Consider the following 24,118-nt stretch of genomic DNA (forward strand, 5'->3'; position numbering starts at 1 on the left):
GTCTAGGGACCGATGACCTCAGCAGTTTGGTCCCATAGGAATTCACACACATTTGAACTTTTTTTTTTTCAATTATCCTGAAGATTCTATTCATCAGTTGACCTACTTAACGCATGAGGAGTGCAACATGGCCGTTTGTTTCCACCCGTGGGCCTCTTAAAAAATTCAGCAAAACAACTGTAATGATATATACCCTCCATCTGCAGCTACCAGTTCAGTGATATTATGAAGACGTTTGTTAACGCTCTTACTCCATTCATCCTTTCTCTTCTTATTTGCTGCAGTTATTGAATCTTTACAGGCTACATTTTCAACTTTTGCTAATTTCTGTATCTTCGTACTGGCTTCTTTTTCTTCTTTTGAAATGTTACCTAACTTATTTCTTCCATACAAAAGAAACATTTGTCTTGAATAGCTAATTCTGCGGCAGATCTCAGTTTACCGTTGGCTGGTGAAATTGACAACTGCGTGTTACTCGTTCGAACAGGAACGTTCCTCATACTTCATGACAGTACTTTCTGCGGTATAACCGTTCCAGCAGTCAACGTGGAATTTAAAACCCAGTGAACTATTAAAAACTTAACACTTCGCGCCATCGCATCTCGCACTGGCACGTAATCGATGTAGCAACCCCTTTATCCGAAACTGTACAAGTAGTTCCTTGAGCAAGTTGTCATCACAAATCAAACAGTCCCCATGATTCTCCATTATAAATATAATTATTTTCCATTTTCAACCATTTTACGCAGTAAATGTTCTACAGTAGAGCAACTGGAAAGCTCATTAACAGCCGTTACGATGTCTAGGCTTATCACCACACTGGATTCAATTTCTGCAGAATAGAGATAGAGGAAAAATCAACAGTGCAGATCTGAGCGAGACACTGTATGAGAACAACCCTTAAACACACAACCATCGAAAATCAGACAGACAAAAATCAGTTAATTTCATCTGGGAGACAGTCCGGAAAGGTTTTACAGGATGCAGGGAGGCGGTTTTCGTAAGAAAATATCAAATACTAGGCTTTTGTGGTCAAACCGTTAATCCTCTGAAAACACGAAAATATATTGTGGGTAATTTTGTGTTCTTTAATTTCGTACGGAAGTATTTTGGTCACAAATGCAAGCGTTTTCAATAAAAATGCGAAAAGGTGACTTTTTGCCGCCATTTTCCAGAATGGCGTACGAACCTTCAGTCTGATCGGTGGGGACTTTTAGTATATTTTATAGGAAAACAGATTCGACTGTTTATTGTAGGACTGAAAAATATTTTGGGTCGCTTCACTTTTACTCCATGTATGCAATGCAAGGCGACAAAAAACAAAGCGAATGACTTCACTCAACTACAGATACGTAAGTGCCTCCGACATCTGCGAGACTATGAGTTGCTACAGAGAGATTACGAAAGGTCAACAGTTATTTGATGCTTCGTGTTGTTAAACTCTCTTACCGAAAAAGCTCCGCCGCCGAACGTACATACACTGACATTTGGTTTTATAAGTGACAAAATTTTGTATGTATTTTGAACTTACGTGACTGCATTCACAATTTAATGTCTGGCAGTATAAGCTAGCAGTCACTATATAATTCAAGTAACAAACGGTTTCAGGCACATATGCTGCATTCACATATTGAGCACTGTATGGTGTTAGTACCATGTCATCTGCAGTTGTAGTATGAGAGAAATAACTATTTTACCATTGAGGCCACGTTCGTTCAATTTTAATCGATGTGTTTAACCAGAAAGTAAGTCCTTGTTAATCAGCAGCGAATGGATTTTGATCTTCCCTCAGTATAGCTGTTCAAAATAGTACATTGACGTGCAACTATTAAAATTTCTACTTAATCAACGACTTCACGTCTCGTTAAAAATGAGCCCATTAGAAAGTTAACACTAACTTCGTTTCGACATGGGCCTGGGATCGCCTCACTTTTCGCTAGGAGACATTCAGAGCAATAAGTAACAGCAGAGCTAATTAGAATGGGGATGCTGTGCAGTTTCGTTACGGATGAGGCAACATATCTCCAGTTACCTGTACACATTTGGGAACTTAACGGTTAAAGGCATTAGAAAGGGAGTACAGCTCCGAGTTGCAACACGGGTGGGCATCCATTCCGTCGTTCTCTCGGAGGGGCTGCGGTTGAAATTATTCACTTGCACGTCGGTGTAACCTCAGTATCATGGACTAGTACTATTAGCAATACAAAATAATAAAAACTTCTACATTTCTCTCTCTCTCTCTCTCTCTCTCTCTCTCTCTCTCTCCCTCCCCTCCCCTCCCCTCCCGTCCCCTCCCCTCCCCCTCTCTCCCTACCTCCCCCCCTACCTACCCCCCCCCCCCCTCCTCATCGTAGCTCTCGGTGTATAGTTGTTGTTCATAAAGTCATTGACTTTTATTTTTATCTCGACCACTTTTGAGACTTTGGGCCCTCTCATACATCAGATCATATACTTACAGTTTACATTGTAGACTCATATAGTTTTACGTGGCAAAGACAGTGTATGAGTATATAAATGGTTTATGTTACAATAACTTTCCTGCTGATAATAACTATAAAGAGGGAGAATTAGAAAAAGGAAGCAAGAGATTAAAGCGTGTCTGAGAATAACAACTCTGAGTCACCAGATCGTGAGGTAAATGATTGCTGTGATTAATAAAAGCAGAGCTAATAAGGGATAAGCCATTAGTTTATTTCTGAAATGGGAGAAATTTGTTCTTTTCCTTATTTTGTGGAACTGGCCATTCCATAATCGAGTGCTTACAATACATAATGACCTTGCAAAAACGCTTGATGCATTTGCTATAGCTCCGCCCCCCCCCCCCCCCCCCCCCTTGCAGCAAGCTTTGTGTTTTGCGTCTAATCGCTACTGGCGGCATGTTAATTTCGAAACTTCCTTGCTTTCTTTACTCGTAGATTATAAAAAATTAAACGATAGCATAATGTCTTAATCTATTTTCTGCGGTTATATCACTGAAACCAAAAGTTTTCCTGGTGTTCTAAGCGGTGAACTACATTCTTGCCCCGCCCCCCGCAAATGGCTAACGTGATTCGCTCTTTATCCGCACCGCGCACTGTGTTTCATGTTACGGTATAATTTTTGAAAGCGGTTAGAATACATTGTTATTTTGTTGATACGGGCGTTGTTGCAGATGGGTGATTTTGATTCATCATGATGTATTTCGCATAGATTCATTACGATGTACTTCGCATATAGGGAATTGCGTGCGACGACCAGTCCCACCACAGCTGTTACGCATGGCCTCCCCTCGGTTTCCGTTAGTATCCATTTCGCCATTTTCTTGTGCGTTCCTTTTTGTATATTTTCTGTGCTTCTAGTTATTTTATCATAAGATTTACCCCTCTGCTGTCTTGTCATCGTAATTTTGCTAAAAACATATACGTGCTGTTCGTTTCAAAGGCCTACGGTGAGGTGATCATCGTGGATATGGAACGCGTCAGAAAATAGTATAGAATACATATTTATGCAATAATTAACGTGATTAGATGTAATATTGATATACCTTGCCGTTGGTGGGGAAGCTTGCGTGCCTCAGCGATACAGATGGCCGTACCGTAGGTGCAACCACAACGGAGGGGTATCTGTTGAGAGGCCAGACAAACATGTGGTTCCTGAAGAGGGGCAGCAGCCTTTTCAGTAGTTGCAGGGGCAACAGTCTGGATGATTGACTGATCTGGCCTTGTAACATTAACCAAAACGGCCTTGCTGTGCTGGTACTGCGAACGGCTGAAAGCAAGGGGAAACTACAGCCGTAATTTTTCCCGAGGACATGCAGCTTTACTGTATGATTAAATGATGATGGCGTCCTCTTGGTTAAAATATTCCGGAGGTAAAATAGTCCCCCATTCGGATCTCCGGGCGGGGACTACTCAAGAGGACGTCGTTATCAGGAGAAAGAAAACTGGCATTCTACAGATCGGAGCGTGGAATGTCAGATCCCTTAATCGGGCAGGTAGGTTAGATAATTTAAAAAGGGAAATGGATAGGTTAAAGTTAGATATAGTGGTAATTAGTGAAGTTCGGTGGCAGGAGGAACAAGACTTTTGGTCAGGTGATTACAGGGTTATAAATACAAAATCAAATAGGGGTAATGCAGGAGTAGGTTTAATAATGAATAAAGAAATAGGAGTGCGGGTTAGCTACTACAAACAGCATAGTGAACGCATTATTGTGGCCAAGATAGACACAAAGCCCATGCCTACTACAGTAGTACAAGTTTATATGCCAACTAGCTTTGTAGATGATGAAGAAATTGATGAAATGTATGACGAGATAACAGAAATTATTCAGGTAGTGAAGGGAGACGAAAATTTAATAGTCATGGGCGACTGGAATTCGTCAGTAGGAAAAGGGAGAGAAGGAAACATAGTAGGTGAATATGGATTGGGGGGGAAGAAATGAAAGAGGAAGCCGCCTTGTAGAATTTTGCACAGAGCATAATTTAATCATAGCTAACACTTGGTTCAAGAATCATAAAAGAAGGTTGTATACCTGGAAGAATCCTGGAGATACTAAAAGGTATCAAATAGATTATATAATGGTAAGACAGAGATTTAGGAACCAGGTTTTAAATTGTAAGACATTTCCAGGGGCAGATGTGGATTCTGACCACAATCTATTGGTTATGAACTGCAGATTGAAACTGAAGAAACTGCAAAAAGGTGGGAATTTAAGGAGATGGGACCTGGATAAATTGAAAGAACCAGAGGTTGTAGAGAGTTTCAGCGAGAGCATAAGGGAACAATTGACAGGAATGGGGGAAAGAAATACAGTAGAAGAAGAATGGGTAGCTCTAAGGGATGAAGTAGTGAAGGCAGCAGAGGATCAAGTAGGTAAAAAGACGAGGGCTAATAGAAACCCTTGGGTAACAGAAGAAATATTGAATTTAGTTGATGAAAGGAGAAAATATAAAAATGCAGTAAATGAAGCAGGCAAAAAGGAATACAAACGTCTCAAAAATGAGATCGACAGGAAGTGCAAAATGGCTAAGCAGGGATGGCTAGAGGACAAATGTAAGGATGTAGAGGCTTGTCTCACTAGGGGTAAGATAGATACTGCCTACAGGAAAATTAAAGAGACCTTTGGAGAGAAGAGAACCACTTGCATGAATATCAAGAGCTCAGATGGCAACCCAGTTCTAAGCAAAGAAGGGAAGGCAGAAAGGTGGAAGGAGTATATAGAGGGTTTATACAAGGGCGATGTACTTGAGGACAATATTATGGAAATGAAAGAGGATGTAGATGAAGATGAAATGGGAGATAAGATACTGCGTGAAGAGTTTGACAATGCACTGAAAGACCTGAGTCGAAACAAGGCCCCGGGAGTAGACAACATTCCATTAGAACTACTGATGGCCTTGGGAGAGCCAGTCATGACAAAACTCTACCATCTTGTGAGCAAGATGTATGAGACAGGCGAAATACCCACAGACTTCAGGAAGAATATAATAATTCCAATCCCAAAGAAAGCAGGTGTTGACAGATGTGAAAATTACCGAACAATCAGTTTAATAAGTCACAGCTGCAAAATAATAACGCGAATTCTTTACAGACGAATGGAAAAACTGGTACAGCTGCAAAATAATAACGCGAATTCTTTACAGACGAATGGAAAAACTGGTAGAAGCGGACCTCGGGGAAGATCAGTTTGGATTCCGTACAAATGTTGGAACACGTGAGGCAATGCTAACCTTACGACTTATCTTAGAAGAAAGATTAAGAAAAGGCAAACCTACGTTTCTAGCATTTGTAGACTTAGAGAAAGCTTTTGACAACGTTAACTGGAATACTCTCTTTCAAATTCTGAAGGTGGCAGGGGTAAAATACAAGGAGCGAAAGGCTATTTACAATTTGTACAGAAACCAGATGGCAGTTATAAGAGTCGAGGGACATGAAAGGGAAGCAGTGGTTGGGAAAGGAGTGAGACAGGGTTGTAGCCTCTCCCCGATGATATTCAATCTGTATATTGAGCAAGCAGTAAAGGAAACAAAAGAAAAATTCAGAATAGGTATTAAAATTCATGGAGAAGAAGTAAAAACTTTGAGGTTCGCCGATGACATTGTAATTCTGTCAGAGACAGCAAATGACTTGGAAGAGCAGTTGAACGGAATGGACAGTGTCTTGAAAGGAGGATATAAGATGAACATCAACAAAAGCAAAACGAGGATAATGGAATGTAGTCAAATTAAATCGGGTGATGCTGAGGGGATCAGATTAGGAAATGAGACACTTAAAGTAGTAAAGGAGTTTTGCTATTTAGGGAGTAAAATAACTGATGATGGTCGAAGTAGAGAGGATATAAAATGTAGACTGGCAATGGCAAGGAAATCGTTTCTGAAGAAGAGAAATTTGTTAACATCGAGTATAGATTTAAGTGTCAGGAAGTCGTTTCTGAAAGTATTTGTATGGAGTGTAGCCATGTATGGAAGTGAAACATGGACGATAACCAGTTTGGACAAGAAGAGAATAGAAGCTTTCGAAATGTGGTGCTATAGAAGAATGCTGAAGATAAGGTGGGTAGATCACGTAACTAATGAGGAGGTGTTGAATAGGATTGGGGAGAAGAGAAGTTTGTGGCACAACTTGACTAGAAGAAGGGATCGGTTGGTAGGACATGTTTTGAGGCATCAAGGGATCACAAATTTAGCATTGGAGGGCAGCGTGGAGGGTAAAAATCGTAGAGGGAGACCAAGAGATGAATACACTAAGCAGATTCAGAAGGATGTAGGTTGCAGTAGGTACTGGGAGATGAAGAAGCTTGCGCAGGATAGAGTAGCATGGAGAGCTGCATCAAACCAGTCTCAGGACTGAAGACCACAACAACAACAACATTGATATACGTCAGTACGTCCTGCTAAGAGATTCATCAACGGAGTTGAATCTTATCTCCTATTAAGAAGTCCTTGTCTAACTCATACCAACAACACTTTCTTAGCAGCTAAACTTTTTATGATTGCTGGCAAGGTATTAAAAATGTGACTTCATGAATAATGTTTTCCCCATATCTTCATGTAAATCGGCCGGCCGAAGTGGCCGTGCGGTTAAAGGCGCTGCAGTCTGGAACCGCAAGACCGCTACGGTTGCAGGTTAGAATCCTGCCTCGGGCATGGATGTGTGTGATGTCCTTAGGTTAGTTAGGTTTAAATAGTTCTAAGTTCTAGGGGACTAATGACCTCAGCAGTTGAGTCCCATAGTGCTCAGAGCCATTTGAACCAAGCTTCATGTAAATTATAATTAATCATTGTTTTCTACATATCTTTTAGTCTTTGATTTATTGTTTTGCGGCTCTCTTATCTTCATTCGGTTCAAAAGTTGCTTCCCGATATTTTATATTTTCTCTTATACAGTAATGTGCCTAAAATTCCTGTTGGACATCTTTGTAAAAGTAACGGTACCTTAAGCCGTCCAGTAACACCCATGTCACCAAATACCCATAGACTCTACTTGTCAGTATCCTTCGCCAAATACCTATAGCCTCTACTTTTCATAAGTTATGGCGTAGCTATACTTGTTTGTCAGTCTGCCCTATTGTTCATAACTAACTTGTATTGGATTGATTGATTACATGTGTACTAAATGATATATTTGTGGGAAGGTGTTCATACTACTTCCTACTGAATGAGCCTAATAAATTGATAACGCTGTTTTATTAATTCAGATCGCGCTGCCATAGTATAAATTTGTGCAAAAGAAAAATGACTCAAATGGCTCTGAGCACTATGGGACTTAACAGCTGAGGTGATCAGTCCCCTAGAACTTAGAGCTACTTAAACCTAACTAACCTAAGGACATCACACACATCCATGCCCGAGGCAGGATTCGAACCTGCAACCGTAGCGGTCGCGCTGTTCCAGACTGAAGCGCCTAGAACCGCTCGGTCACTCCGGCCGGCTGTGCAAAAGAAAGTTTGTTTGAATTGATGTATTAATACAGTATTGAGCGGTATGTTCTACCATTTCAGAAACTTGAAATTAAGCGAAGCTTCGTGTCGTCCTAATCTCAAGAGTTCTCGTTCCTGTCTGTTTACTTCCTAGCGGGGTGTTATCGTGTATAATGGTTACCAGTGATTCACTAAGACTCTATGCTCCGATCTAACTTGTCTGAATTCCTTCCTTTCAGAAAGAAAGATAGCGAGTGCTGTTTGTTCCTTTTGCTACAAAAGAACGCCAGCTTTTTTTATGTGTAATCAGTGCAGGATCTTCAGAAGGGATAATTCCCGTTTTGGTTTTGTGTGTCACACATGTCACAACAATACGCCACCGTTACAGGAAAATAAATAACACTAGTTGTTGTGCACAAGGCATTACTCCTATTTATAAAAGAATTAAACCGTCCACAACTGCAGATGTGTCCACATAATTCACTCATTCATTCTTGCAAGAAACCGTAGCGACGTGCGGTAGTCTTATGATAGAGTAAATTCCACAGTTACCTTTCATATCATTTGCTGCCAGACGGGACAAACTGGTATTCTGAAACCTTCATAGGCCATTTATTGTTGGGCACAGGCTCTACACATTTCCCAGTGTTTTTGAGAAATCTCATTACTTTTATATGCGACATTATACATTTGAAATTTTTCTTTTATTTATGAAGAAAGATTTAGTTATATTAAAATGTCGCTGTAGTGGTGAATTCAGACGATAACTACTGCAATTATTGAATTGCTTGTATTATGATTTGGCATCAAATGGGAATCGACGTTAGTATAACTGTGAGAAATTTGTGTGTGTGACACATTGCTCTCAATTGGGTCGATAACGTATCCCGTTAACTAAACGAATGGATGTCGTTAACTGTACCCAGTTAGATGCCTGCCATTCTGTGAAGAGAATATGGCAAATTGAAATTACCGAAATTATACCCGTCCTTGTGGACACTCCTTACCATTTACCTCATCAAGGTAATTAAGGTAAATCCGTGCCACATAATTCTCAGAATGTGCACGCCTTGTTAGCAGCACAAAAGGATACCCTACTTCATTGGCTTACCCGTTTCCTAGCCATATTCCCAAAGCATATTCTGCTGTGCCTCTCTCAGAAGCCGGTCGTCGCCCTCACCCCCTTCCCCCTCCTCCTCCCCTGGAACTGACGATTAACAAAATGCGGACTTCGAGGCAGCCTGCCGTGTCGAAACACAGGACTTACTCCTCCGATTTGCTGCCGAGACGCGTGATAGCTTCTACGTCAAGTAGTATTAGTTTCAGTAAATGTTGATTGCGTTTCTATTTGTTTACACTGCGTCACGTTACTGGCGGGGGGCAGCAACAAACACATTATATTTAATAACAGAAATTATTGTAGCCAAGCGCTCTCGTAGTTTTTCGATGGATAAATCGGTTTAGATTGATAACTTACTTTCAAGTGACCTAAAGCTACATCTACAGGTGTGGTTACTACCGAACTAGTGATTTAATAAGTCATGATTGCAGAGTAGTGACATGAGTTATCGCCAGAAGAATGACAAACTCGAGCAAGATCAGTTTATGCTTCACAACAATGTATTATTCAATTTGTACATTGAGCAAGCTGTGACGGAAACCACAGAGAAGTTTTAAAGGGAGGGAAGTCCGGAGGGAAGAAACAAAAACTATTTTTGCCGATAAGTTTGTATCCATGACATAATATCTAAATTGTTAAGGCTTCATTGGCCACTTGTTGACAAACTGGCTGTTGGTTTCCGTTCTGGATTTCTCGGACGACTTTTTTTTTTCTACCTCTAGCAGTGGAGAGTGAAGCTTTGACTATACCAGTCACTCGTGCTGGCAACACAAGAAAAATCGTCAAACAAACGTCGGCTGAAAACCCCGAGGCAGAAATCAACAGGCAATTTGTCGACATAAGATCAGATGAACGGAATGGGTAGTATCTTGAAAATAGTTTAGAAGAATCTCAACAGATACAAAACAAGGCTAACGGAATGTAGATAAATTACATTAGGCTGTACTGAGCTAAGTAGATTAGGAAATTAGACATTAAAAATATAATCGAGTTGGCTTAAGTTGATTCCCGAGAGTTGTAGTGTGCTTGGTACATCAGCTTCGCTCACCCACCTCAACCAATCACATGCTGTGATTTTGTAAATGTGTCTATTACGACGCCCGTGTTGTCACAGCTTCAATAACGTCTACTGTTTTCGCCTGCAGCTGCTTGGGCTTCGCGCTTCAAAGCTGTGCAACAGTGCTGTAAGCTGCCAGGGATCATCCTACTCGACAATAGCAGATGTGTTTGGGACTGACAGTGTCAGAAGTAAAGAGGATATCATACACAGTGTATTGAGCATATGGGAGTTGCTTCATTTGGATGTCAGACACAATTGAAATCAACAAAATTCACAGTTTCGCGTTTCTGGTGTAATGAAGATCTTCATGCATAACCAAAAGCTCAGTTGATGAAACTATGTTTTCGAAATGTACATTAGCATAAAAAAAATCCGGTAAAGGCAATCAGCGGAATTTATTACTAAGTTTCTTATGAATCGTATTTACCACATTTTGCACCCTTTGCCCTAAGATTGCTTACACAACTCAAGAAAATTATGAACGAAAATCATTTTGAGTCCAGCAGTAATAATAATAATCATAATGATCGTATGGCATTGTTGGCCGGGAGGCTCCATGCGGGGAAGTTCGGCCGCCGCATTGCAAGTTCTTTTTAGTTGACGCCACTTCGGCGACTTTGCGCGTCAATGATGATGAAGAACACACAAAACCCAATCATCACGAGGCAGAGAAAATCCCTGACCCCGCCGGGAATCGAACCCGGGACCCCGTGCGCGGGAAGGGGGAACGCTCCCGCAAGACCACGAGCTACGGACAGTCCAGCAGTGAGGGTATGGCACTCTCAGATTTGTATCTCGCAGATCTTCCAGACTCCACGTCGTGAATCTGCTTCCAGGAAAACATTTTGACGTAGTATATACGCGGGACACAAAGGGTACTTCGTGGAAAAACAGTCGCATGTTTAAATTAAACGCTTTAGTCTTTCAGCTCTGGACCAAGGACTTTCCACCCTGTCGTTTTACCGGTTTTCGGACGGAGGTTACATCCCCCCTCTTTCCTAATGTGATTCCGCCATCGCAATCACTGCACCACCTCGTTGCATCATCCCATATTTACTGGTAACGGGCACGGATAGTATAGTTGGGGGGGGGGGGGGAGGAGGGCTTATTTGGCGAATAGTAGAGGAAGGGGTTGGTGGACACGCAGCGGCGAAGTTGGACAGGAGCGCGTGGTGTGGAGTTCAGTAGTGCACGGTGTAGCGTTGTGCGCAGTCGCCAGATGACGTCAGCCGGCGTCGAGCTTCCAGCGTGCGCGACGCCGCGTCAGTACACCCCCCGCGTGCGGCGAGCGAGGAAGCCGCGGCTGGAGGCGTCCGCAATGTGGCTGGTAAGTCGTCCAAGGACTGCGACTGCGCCTCGTCTGCGATACCATCTCCTTCAGCTCCGTCCAGGAAGCGCCCGATGGTATCTCCCGGTGATGCTGCTGTAGCTGCTTACATCCAATTACCATTATCCTCATAGTGGTCTCGAAGCTGTCGTTTGTGGTGATCTGTGCAGCAAGCAAATAGTGGTGGAAGTGATATCTTGCAACAAGATTTGTGGTACTAGTGATGCTAGTGATTTTTTTTTTTTTTTTTTTTTTTTTTTTTATATATATATATATCGTCGTCGTTTCCAGTGTCCTCTTCGCAGTTGCTACGGAATCTCTCCTTGTCTGTGTTAGAGAAGTCATTGATGAGTGAATCCGTAAAATGAATAGTTTGCGTCCTCGATAGGACCTCTTGACATAGAATAGTTATGTCAGCGACACTGAACTGTGTTCGAAATTTATAGATGAAACGCTGCACTGTGCCCGACGAATTGCATTTTCGTCCCGATGTTCGCCGCCGCCCGTTTTCTCATGGTAACGTCGGTGCCTCGCAAGCCGGTGGTCGTCGTCTTGACTCCCGCCTCGCGCGCGTGTGCGTGGTTATTAAATGAGATTGAAAATAATTACAGGGATAATCGTATACGGTGTGTGTGTGTGTGTGTGTGTGTGTGTGTGTGTGTGTGTGTGTGGAGAGAGAGAGAGAGGGGGGGGAGGGTAGTTTCGAAGTATCGTAAAGCTAATAACAACAAATCAGTTTGGGTAAGAAAGCAGAGTTGTAGAATACTACTAGTTTTTCTCTTACTTACTCTTAAAGTCGGAGTCGCGGGAATATGATGGTTACGGAATTACATTCTGAGCACTTTTTACTGCTGGCGTATTGTTACAACAATAACAGCTCCATATTTTCATTCTAAGCACCCAGACAGAATGAAATACTTATACTTTTAGCTGACAATTTCTAAAGCCGAGAAAACACGACACAACAGATTTCTCAGCTGTCTCGCCCATCAACAATTGAACGAAATTCTTCATATGGCTCTGCAGAAAATTCTCTCCTGGTCACGAAGTTCTGCTGTTACTAACTTCAAAGAACTAAACCTCCAGGGAAATAACTGAGCGATTTTGTCTCATTTCCGTTACGTAAAAAAGTTTTGAGGTAATCCATCATCTGTTAAATATTTCACAGGTATTGTTTTCCGCACTCTGAATAATACTCAAACACAAACATAGCAGATTCGTGCTTGCGAATATGTAACCTGCTTTGTTTACATTAGCACAAAGTTGCATCGTCATTGCGTATATTCTGCAAAAATGTGGCGGAGTCATTAAACAAATTTGACTTGAAAGGAACTGTGAACATACGGCCAGATTTTGGCTGTAATCGCTACATGACTGCATCTAAAGTTTCAGCGTCAATTGTTACAGTAGTGCGACGAAAATGTCTCATTATCAGTCGGTATATGTTACTGTAACCAAACTTCCTTATCTGTTCCTTTTTTTTTTTAAAGAGAAGGTTGTTAAATTTTGTATTCCGTAAGCCCCGTCGTATTTTCAGGCAGCGAAATTATCTGGCGAGAATGTTGTGTTCGAAGAGCGCAGGATGTTGTCGTCTGCGGTGTGTGTGTGTGTGTGTGTGTGTGTGTGTGTGTGTGTGTGGTACTATCTGAGTAAATCCACAAGTGTTGTCACTGAAGCGCGTTCATGAGAGAGCTATTACGGGGGGGGGGGGGGGGGGGGAGAGCTTTGAATCTGGGGTAAATAAACGCTAAGATTCCGCATTTATTTTGTATGATAATATGACATCAGAAAAGATTGGACGCTGTTCGGGAGAGTCTTGGGTCATGTTCCGGTCTGGTGATCTGGATTTCATTTTTATGAGGCTTTTTTCTAAACGGTGACAAGTGAATGCCGAAATAGTTTGTATGTCAGTTTGACGTCGTCTCAGTTTTCCAAGTATTGTCAGATTTTGTATACGCGTTCTCAACAGTTGGCGACTGTTACGGTCAAACCACATATTTTCAAACACTCGTTGAAGGCCATTCTTTTGACCATTAGTTTCTATTCCCTGTAGGAATACTTACTGTCCGCGTAATTATGACGTGGTAGGTATAACTTAAGGGACCGAATGATGTGTAGGGCAGATAATGAAAGTCTTCTAATCAAAACGATCCTCTTATGGTATCTATGATCATCTTGGCTGAGAAATGGAGGGGGGATAATATTTTTGTATGGAGTTCGTTCGATTGTGTTACAAAACACATCTTCAACTGCGCTTACCATTGCGACGACAGTGGAGGAGAAATAGGCAACAATATCTACGAGATCTGTCCCTGTCAAGTACTGCTCAAACGGACAGAGCCGAAATAACAATCTGATGCCGACATCGTTGCGCTGTGTGGGTCGAGGTGATTATCCTGTAGGCATCTTCTGTTGGGAAGATCTAACTGTTGCAACAGTGTTGTGGTTGGTGAACCGTTAATTTGTTCCGGGAGTCTTATTACGATCACTAAGTGGGAAGAGCACTGACTGAGAAATAGGGGTCCAGGACTCGACTTTGCGCGGCGCTCGCGGTTTTGACCTATATTTACTATTCGGCCTTTCCTTAACCTTCTGAATATATTTTGAGAATGGAACACGATAATTTGCAAATGACAAACTATCCCGTCCGCTAAGTCGTATTCCCAAGGGGAAAGGGGGGGGGGGGTGTTTTACGAAGTGCAAGCACGTGCTGAAGGTGGAAATTACTTACGGGGCACGTTAATATTTATGCGGGGCTATCTACGCTCATACTGAAAATATCTCTAGTGAATATTTGTAATGAAGTTTATGGTTCGGATATAAATGTGTGGAGGCCCAAAACCGCCTTTCCGAGACACCTATATTTTCGATAATTTCTGTTGGTAAAAATTCTGCGATATTTATCTTCTTCCGCAAGACAGTATTCTCTCTGAAGAAGCCAATCATTAATTCCGTTAAGACATAACCTCACAAACTTTTCTCAGATTAGTCAGGCTGCCTACAGTCCGAAGGCAAGAAAGATTTGCAGTATAGAAATGTATAAACAGTGCCTTTCATCACAAAACATGTTGTGTGTTTGTGATTATAACCTAGATGTGACGACGTTACTCTCATAAGAAAATGCTGCTGTAATGGTTTTATGGACCGGATGATGATTAGTACGAATCGAAACTACTCGCCATAATAAAGATATATTTTTACATTGCAGTTTATAGCGTTCTCGAATTGCATTCTGTAAATTTTATGACACACTTAGGATACCTCTTGGATTGAATCAGAAAGCTGTTCTCGCCGGAATAGCAAGTGAGTAAATGGTTACGCATACTGTGTATGGGGGCGGGGAGGTGAACACAGAGAACCGTCTTGTAAACGAAATGTTTATTACATATTCCAGCTTCATGTCATACAAATGATGTTTTCGCGCGGAAACAAGTAGCTGCAAGTTGTTTACGCAAGTGATACGTAGGCTGCAAAGTTCAACTTATCGGTAAGCCGGAAACTAATCAGTGCACTACATGGTAGCAGCTGCCGCTCACTAGCCGTGTGGCAGCACGGATCAGGACGGCGGAAGTGTGTCGTATAGTGAGTGAGAGCCCATCCGCAACCCAGCGGTTGACTAGGTGCATACCTTTTGGAGGCTACGGTCGGTTCTGTTATATTTTTATCTCTCATCACCTCATTCACTTCTGGCAATATCTTTTTATGAGAAGAATACTTCCAGTGAGGTTTGTAGTCACGTTAAATGTCAGGCGCTCGTACAAATAACGCCCACTAGCGTAAATTACACCATATGAGATAGCAAACGAATTCTGTAAATTGGTGTAAGAATATTTGCTTGGGGAGGGGGAGAGATAAAGTATGTTATCTTGTACGAAAGCCATCGACATATGTAGATATAACTTGCAGACAGTATTAATAGTAACCCGAGACATTCTGCAGATGAAGCAGTTATTTGTGATGAAGTATTGTCTGAAAAAAAAAGGTCACATCTCGATAATACTTCAAAGTCCTGCAAAGATTGGTATCTTGCTTCGCATGCAAAATTGTGCACTTCACTAAACGCAAAAGCGTAGCATCTTTTGAGTATATACAAATCTATCACAATGAAAATCAGTCAACTCTACAAGAAACCTCGGTGTAATAGTGCGAATATGAAATGGAATAACCACCTCGTGACAGACTTTGGTTAAATGGTTCGATGCTGGGTAAATGCAATCAGGCTACAAAATAGATTGCTTACAAAACGCTAGTGTGACCCTACCAAGAGTATTGCCCAAGTAACTGCTATCACTTAGTAGCGGAAAAGCATCCGGACCAGACGAGATACCCTTAAGATTCTACAGTGATTATGCTAAAGAACTTGCCCCCTTTCTATCAGCAATTTATCGTAGATCGCTGGAAGAACGTAAAGTACCTAGCGACTGGAAGAAAGCGCAGGTCGTTCCCATTTTCAAGAAGGGTCATAAATCAGATGCGAATAATTATAGGCCTATTTCGCTTACGTCAATCTGTTGTAGAATAATGGAACATGTTTTGTGTTCTCGTATTATGACGTTCTTAGATAATACAAATCTCCTTCATCATAACCAACATGGATTCCGCAAACAGAGATCATGTGAAACTCAGCTCGCCCTATTTGCCCAAGAAATTCACAGTGCCGTAGACACTGGCGAGCAGATTGATGCCGTATTCCTGGACTTCAGGAAGGCATTTGATACGGTTCCGCACTTACGTTTAGTGAAAAAAATACGAGCTTACGGAATATCGGACCAGGTTTGTGATTGGATTCAGGATTTCCTAGAAGAAAGAACACAACATGTCATTCTTAACGGTTCAAAATCTGCAGATGTAGAGGTAATTTCGGGAGTACCGCAGGGAAGCGTGATAGGACCTTTATTGTTTACAATATACATAAATGACTTAGTTGACAACATCGGTAGCTCCGTGAGGCTATTTGCAGATGACACGGTTGTCTACAAGAAAGTAGCAACATCAGAAGACTCGTACGTACTCCAGGAGGACCTGCAGAGGATTAATGCATGGTGCGACAGCTGGCAGCTTTCCCTAAACGTAGATAAATGTAATATAATGCGCATACACAGGGGCAGAAATCCATTCCAGTACGATTATGCCATAGGTGGTAAATCATTGGAAGCGGTAACGACCGTAAAATACTTAGGAGTTACTATCCGGAGCGATCTGAAGTGGAATGATCACATAAAACAAATAGTGGGAAAAGCAGGCGCCAGGTTGAGATTCATAGGAAGAATTCTAAGAAAATGTGACTCATCGACGAAAGAAGTAGCTTACAAAACGCTTGTTCGTCCGATTCTTGAGTATTGCTCATCAGTATGGGACCCTTACCAGGTTGGATTAATAGAAGAGATAGACATGATCCAGCGAAAAGCAGCGCGATTCGTCATGGGGACATTTAGTCAGCGCGAGAGCGTTACGGAGATGCTGAACAGGCTCCAGTGGCGGACACTTCAAGAAAGGCGTTACGTAATACGGAGAGGTTTATTATCGAAATTACGAGAGAGCACATTCCGGGAAGAGATGGGCAACATATTACTACCGCCCACATATATCTCGCGTAATGATCACAACGAAAAGATTCGAGAAATTAGAGCAAATACGGAGACTTACAAGCAGTCGTTCTTCCCACGCACAATTCGTGAATGGAACAGGGAAGGGGGGATCAGATAGTGGTACAATAAGTACCCTCCGCCACACACCGTAAGGTGGCTCGCGGAGTATAGATGTAGATGTAGATGTAGATGTATGGGGAGACTCGTTCACGTTAGACTAAATCAGGATATTAAACTGGTATTAAAAGGGCAGCATGAATAGTGACAGGTTTGTTTGATCCACGAGAGACCGTCAGTTAAAGAAGACGTCGACTATTGCGCAAAAGTCTAGTTAACAAAGTTTCAAGAATCAGTATTTGTTGGGAATATGCTACAAACACGTACGTATTGTTTCCGTAAGGACCGCGAAGACATGCTTAGACTAATTAGAACGCGTATATAGCCATTTAAGCATTCATTCTTCCCACCCTCCATGCGCGAATGGATTTCGAGTAACTCGTACAGTGATTAGTGCCTTCTGCCAAGCACTTCATAGTGGTTTGCAAATTTAGATTTTGAATTTAGCTACCAGTTAAGAAGTCAGAGGACGGCAAGGGCATACTATCTCTGAAAGAATGATGTTTAACACAGTAGTAGTAGTAGTAATAATAATAATAATAATAATAATATATAGATGCATGCCGTCACCCGAGCCGTTTCTACACACTGTGCGTGAACAGCGTCGCTGACCGTCAAGACAGAACTGGAGGACGTGCGGCGGTGAAGCTGACTGGACACTCCTTGTGCGGCGCCGTTTCTTCTGTCGTGCCGCGCGGACGGAGGCAAGAAAAGGGCCTAACAGCTCGCTGACGGCGCCTTTGCGGTGTAAACAAGTTTTGTTCATCGCCTAAAAGGATCGCTTACCCAAGAAACGACGCTGCTCACTGCCAGACATCTCGGCAGCAGGTGTTGAAACAGTGGTCACGTCCCACCCGCCTTCCTTCCATCCTTCCTTTCTTCCTTACACAATTAGCTATTATGCCTGCTATTAGGTTAAAAAAAAACTACGTGTAGTTTGCTCGTTCTGTATATATTTGAACACCAGGAGAATTCGCAGCAGCTTTTAGGGCGACAGCTGGCGCTGACGCTACAGCTACAGCTGCAGCTTGATTTACCAGCATTTTCCTATTTACCACAGTAACATTAAGACAACTGATGTTCGTCGCTAGGATTTCGCCGATAGTGTTGTGCAAGCGCACGCGGCACTTTCCTCTTAACCGTGCGCCTATCCTTCTGACAGTGGAAGCGAGCTTCACCTATCGAAGCTCAACACAGTGACAACCACGGGGAGAATAACAAGCTGCGCTTTTCTCATGCTTTACGTAAGTAGTAACCGTTGCGGTATGGCTACGGTACACACAGGTATTATATTTTTAGACCACCAGCCTTCTCAGCGACCGGTCACAAAACACTCTTGCCCCTTAGTCAGTCGACTTCTGTCACCTTTAGCTAATCCAAAACTAGAGAGCGCCCGTTCAGGACGTTGTGAACAAACTACAGATGATAGTTCAGACAGAAGTAGCAACGAGTTGAGATTTACTGCATTGGATAAAAAAAATCGCTTATTATTCAAGCGGCAAGCTCATCATCAGATCATTATTTCTCTCCACCTCTCAGTCCAGAACTAGAACTGTGGTATTGGAGAAAACAACTGGTTTTAAAGAAAATGTACTGAAGTATGCACAATAATGAAAAGCAAAGAGCTTGCTGTAGAAGACGTTTGTTTTACAGAATCGAAGTAAGAAGCGCTCATAGCTCTTAAGGCATGCATTGTAGGGCCCGTTTACAAGACTTTTTTGCTTCGAATAATCGCTATTGTCGTATCCCTAAATATCGACTATTCCCCTCTGGGGAAACCCTCTGTTAATTCGGTGATAAACAAATGCAGTCCGCCACCTGCTCTTTTGACTAACTGCTTAACTCGGAAACGAAATAGTTTTCTTTTTTCTCCGTCATCATGCTCATAATGTGGCGTAATCACGCCTGTAATATATTTGACTTCTATGTAGCCTGAACAGCGCTTTGCTAGTCAGCGACTGTTACTTGCTGATCAAGCACATACAGAAAATACGTTGTTACAAATAAATTTATGAGCAACTTAAATGAAACTCATTTACAATGCTAATTGTTCCTGCAGGTCGACAGTGCATCTTCATTGTACGCGTAGTCTTGCACTAGTTATTTTCATGTTGTCTCTGGTCACTCTTCAGACAGGAGTGATAAAGTTTTCTGATGATCGCGCGAATATATCTTGCAAATCGCCTATGTATAACGCCCAAGACGAGAGCGTTTTTCCTCACAATTGATTTACCATTTGGCTCCCGCCCCCACCCCACATTGTCCTCTTATACTTTCACAGGTGTCAGTTTTCGCTACTAAATGTGATGGACACCGTATACTAACGTCGCACTTGACTGTCTCTGGTGCCCCTCTCAGCGTGGCGTGCAAAAGCGGTCGCGTGTGTCGTATGGACCTTAAACCGTCCTTGCGTAACTGCCCCAGTGTCAGTAATATCGAGTGCACTCTTTCTTTCTTTCTTTCTTTCGCTACTGCCTAAGTACAGATTTGACATGTTAATTTTTGAAGGCGTGGCCGGATGCCCTTCCTGCCGCCACACCATACCCCCCCGGACGGAATTAGTGTACCCCAGTTGTCTGTGTCTAGTGTAAATCGTTAAATAGTGTGAATGCGTTTCAAATGTCTGCGAATCGTGTAACTGAGGCGGGACGTAGGGACCAGCCCGGTATTCACCTAGGATGATGTGGAAAACCGCCTAAAAACCACATCCAGGCTGGCCGGCACACCGTCCGTCGTCGTTAATCAGCCTGGCGGATTCGATCCGGTGCCGGCGAACCTACCCGAGTCCGTAGATATGCGTTAACTTTCACACTTCAAGACAGTTAAAAACTGTTTGTCTGGATAATTCTGGTAAGAAAATTTGTTACGTTAAGGAATTTTGTTTTTTATTTATTGTTTATGTATTGTTTGTTTATTGTTTATTGTTTATTTATTGTTTGTTTATTGTTTATTTATTGTTTGTCTATTTCATTCGCACAACTCTTGGTAACTTAAGAAATTCAGAAATTAATGTGTTGAAAGACGCCAAACGCTGACAAAGAGACTAACTGTAGCTCACTCTACTACTCGCGCGGTATGCCTACATGTCTCTGAGTGTTCGGGGAGTTGTTAGCGTGCCTTTGCCCCTGCATCCTGCGTTCCAGTGTTGTAGCCAACATGACTCATTCGCTGAATTCCAATTTACCACTAGTTTCACATTTAGTTCGTCCATTATGTAGATATTTTGGTACGTTATCTAAGAGATTAATCTTACCAAAATCTTTGGAAATTTTATGTCTGCTACTTGAGTTTAGTTTTCACCCTGTTCATTAATGTTTCGTGTTTCAGAACCATACATGAATGATGGAATAACCATAATTTTATAAAATTCTAGTTGTTTCTGTTTTTATGTTTTACTCTCTAAGGTTCTTGTTATTATTTTGGAAATTAATTGGAGATTCTCTTCGATTTCGAATAGTTGAAAGACACGCCATCACTGAAAAAGTAGTGCTTTTGGAATCTACGGCGACACTGTCATCGTTAGTATTGATGCTTAATGACTTTCCTTAATCATCGAACATTTCGGTTACGGTAGGCTTCCCATTAAATTCCATATTTTAGCGAAATAAGTGTATGCTCATCTCCATCTGTTGTGCCAAAGACCATGTCATGGTTGTTGGTATAAGGTGTATTGTGTTTACTGGAAGCCGTTTAGAGACAAATCGAGTGAAAATATACTAAACGTAAGCAGAGCCACCATTTGTACGGCCACGATTAATTGATAAGCGATTGCTCTAATTTTTTAAAAGGATAATAAGAGCACCTTTGACTGTCGAACTCGAAATAACTACAACGGAATTTATGAATGAGTAGTTTCACAATTAACGGCTACCATGATGTCAGAAAGGAGTACATGGCGTGAACTCCAGCGACGAAATATTAATCGTTGGAAATTTGTGCAATAAATGGAAAGTTGACGTACTGTCCTGCTTTTTTTTACAAAGGATGATCAAAAACTATTCATCCTTTTCTTTAGCATTTTTACCGCCACATGCACTGGGTGTCTCCATTTGGCACGGTATTGTGCCATGTCGGATTTAACTTTCCCTGCCCTCAAGCAGCTTTGTAGCATGTCTGCTCAAGTCTGCCATCGATCTCCATTGTATAGTAGCCTATCTTGCGCACGTCGCATATGTCCGAACCACCGTATTTGGTGCCCTTTGTTTCCATGTGTTTTCACAGTCCCGAAGCGTTTACTAATGTCACCGTTTGAAACGTGCACCAGATGACACCAACGTTTTTCATTAAGAACGTCAGGCTTTCAGTTCTGCCGTGAGAGGGGATGAATGTTTCCTTTTTCCATCGCCGGACCGCCATGGAGCAGCAAGTTCTGCACGCCCCTCACTGCCCTCGCTTTCCGATTTCTCGACGCACGTCATCTTTCCACGCCAGAGCGCGCCTTGACGTCACACGCTCTTGCCTTCCACCGTGACAGCTGACAAGAGCACATGCTGCTGCGTGCGCCCAGCTTCCTTGTTTCAACGTGATTGTCAGTGAATTTCGGCCGCTCCGCAAATATTTTCAGTCACGAATCTCTCTGCGAAATGCCTACTACCATTCAATACAAATGAGACGTTTCCAATTTACGTTGCTCTGTTCGTTAGTTCCGTGGATATTTTTAATTCTTCAGGGATGCAAACGTTGTTGTCAGTCTTTCAGAGGCTGTTATTAATCGTACACGTTGTCACGAGTAATGTCTTCTGTCAAGAGGTCAATGAAAAAGTATGCCTGGTGCAAGAATGGTTAGAAGCACACATTGTGCACCATTCGAAACTCTTCATATCTCAAGCCTATTAACAGCTTATGGCATTTCGCAGACGGGCATCTCCGATCTTTCGATGCGACACGGGAACTGTATGCAGCATGCTTGACCATGTGAATGATCTTCAGCTAACGCTTGACTACAGTGCTTCTGAGGCAGCGATTGAGGGCTAGCCCAGAATTTGCCTAAACGGGTGTGGGCGAACTACTTAATAAACCACACTTGGACTGACCGTGGTACCAGGGTCACTAGACCGTCCCGCGGATTCGGTCAGAGTCTGGTTCACCTTCCTGTTCGTAAGCTAACGCGTTGCGTGTTAATCTTGAAATCTTGTCCTTCCCTTATTTTCTAATCTCCTAACGTCGACATTAAAATCTAAATTTGTAAATCCTCTCACTGCTTGGGTAGACTCAGGATGTAGATGGAATTATTTCTTAATAACCATCTGTTGTGTATTAAAAATGAATAACTTGTCAAGCATCAGTATACTTTTTTCGTAGTGACTAAACATAATTTTTAACCCTATTACTTATTCCCACCAAAGTATGTTTGAGGCCACGGACCGCAATTGACGATACGGTCGCTAAGGACCTTTGTTCGAACAAGCGTCACCAAGCGAAATTGCTCAGCGATTAAGCCATTCGGGAGGAAGCGGGTTCAAGTCCTCACCCAGACTGAGCTTTTCTGTGGCCACTCTGAATCGAATAAGGCAATATTTGAAATGGTTCCCTTGAAAATGAAATGGCCGATTTCCTTCGTTATCATTTCCTATCTATCCTTTTACTCCACTTCTACTTAGCTCTTAAACACACTGGAGTTCATTTTGTGGTGTGTTTCAGAAGACTAACATCCCGTGATACTTTACATTTGACACATATGCATGATAAATAAACCACTGGTACGAAGCATGGATCAACTTTCTCTTCTTCTTGTCGAACAGTCTGTGGGGTTGAAAGTTAGTCCTCAAAGTACTGTAACGTGTATCTGCCGATACATTACTCACTTCTACTACATTTGCCGTAATAAGTTTTCTATGCCATCTGTACTTGTGTAGGAGGGTCCTGTTGAGTTTAGTCGCAGTTACCGAACGTTATTTCCAGTGGCTGTCTTTGACGGAGCATAATAGCAATGAAATCCAGCTGTCTCGCCGTCAGATGCAGTCGGAAACTGAAAGTCGACCAGCACACTCCTGAACGGTCTGCAACGTAGAGTAAACACACACATTTGTTATATGCGGTGTACTAACTGTCCCCCTCACGATCAAGTCGATGTCGTTCGTCTTTGGAATGCAAATCACTCTGGAGAGACTGAGACTAGCTGTGAAGTGACCTTCGACGTATGAACTGCTAATAGCAGCAGTCTCTGTAAGCATGCTTTCAGTGTGCTTGGCAACTAGCTATAAACCTTCCATGTAGGAACTAGTTGCGACGAAGGAAAACCAGCTTTCCTATTCTAAATTTATCGCTTGCGACAGAATAAGACACAGCGTTCTTTACGGCTCTTGATGGTCTTATCGGCATTATATATCTTTGTCGGATATACGATAAATAGTAGGACAGACAGAACAGTTCCCTCTGGGGGAAAAAACTTCTTTTTTACCTTCGTTTGTAATACAGCTGTTGCTGATAAGTGATCTTTGAAAACAGGTGTTGTATACGACGTATTCATTGATTGAACTTTCGTGCCAAATTCAAACGGTATGCTGAAAGGAAATGAATATACATATTTGCGTTTCTCGGACAACGTTCTAGCGCTCAATTGATATGACTTCGTTAGCGAACGCCAAAGGTGCAGTTTCGAGTCTGTCTGGTTTCATCTGTCGGGACAGTGCAAAGCTTCTATTACACCACACACTCCGCTCAACTTCGAAAATTTCATTCATGCTTATGGCTTTGCACCCCGTCCATCAACGCCCTTCCAACCCATGCAAAGTCCCAGAGGTTTCATATTGTATTTCTGGAAGACCTTTTTTTTCTGAATACCGAACATATGAGGACGCCGATTATAAAGAACTTTCAGCGTGTAACTGCAAGATTAATAGATAATCAAAATTAGAGAACATCGCATAATTGAATGCGGAACTTAGCTGCCTGGGATAAATGATTAATCTGCTGTGGACATGTAGCAGGAAATGCACAAAGAACTAACAGTGGTACAATGATACAATTGAAATTAATGAGAGAGAGCTCTAGGTGTACTCGCGAAC

The 24,118-nt window shown here is 42.2% G+C and overlaps 1 protein-coding gene across 2 annotated transcripts in view; it reads left to right on the plus strand.

The window, feature by feature from the left end:
• Positions 1–24,118, plus strand: part of LOC124625797 (protein diaphanous) — a 370,389-nt gene that overhangs the window by 174,086 nt on the left and 172,185 nt on the right. Inside the window, exon 1 of one of the 2 annotated variants that reach the window (XM_047149252.1) lies at positions 11,365–11,406. The exons of the other annotated variant lie outside the window; for it this stretch is intronic. Coding sequence (XP_047005208.1) covers positions 11,398–11,406 — 9 coding nt within the window. The 5' untranslated portion in view covers positions 11,365–11,397. Of the gene's footprint in view, positions 1–11,364; positions 11,407–24,118 lie in introns of those variants that run through there. 2 annotated transcript variants of the gene reach the window in all.

The sequence above is a fragment of the Schistocerca americana genome, chromosome 8 (assembly GCF_021461395.2).
Source record: "Schistocerca americana isolate TAMUIC-IGC-003095 chromosome 8, iqSchAmer2.1, whole genome shotgun sequence".
Taxonomy (NCBI): domain Eukaryota; kingdom Metazoa; phylum Arthropoda; class Insecta; order Orthoptera; family Acrididae; genus Schistocerca; species Schistocerca americana.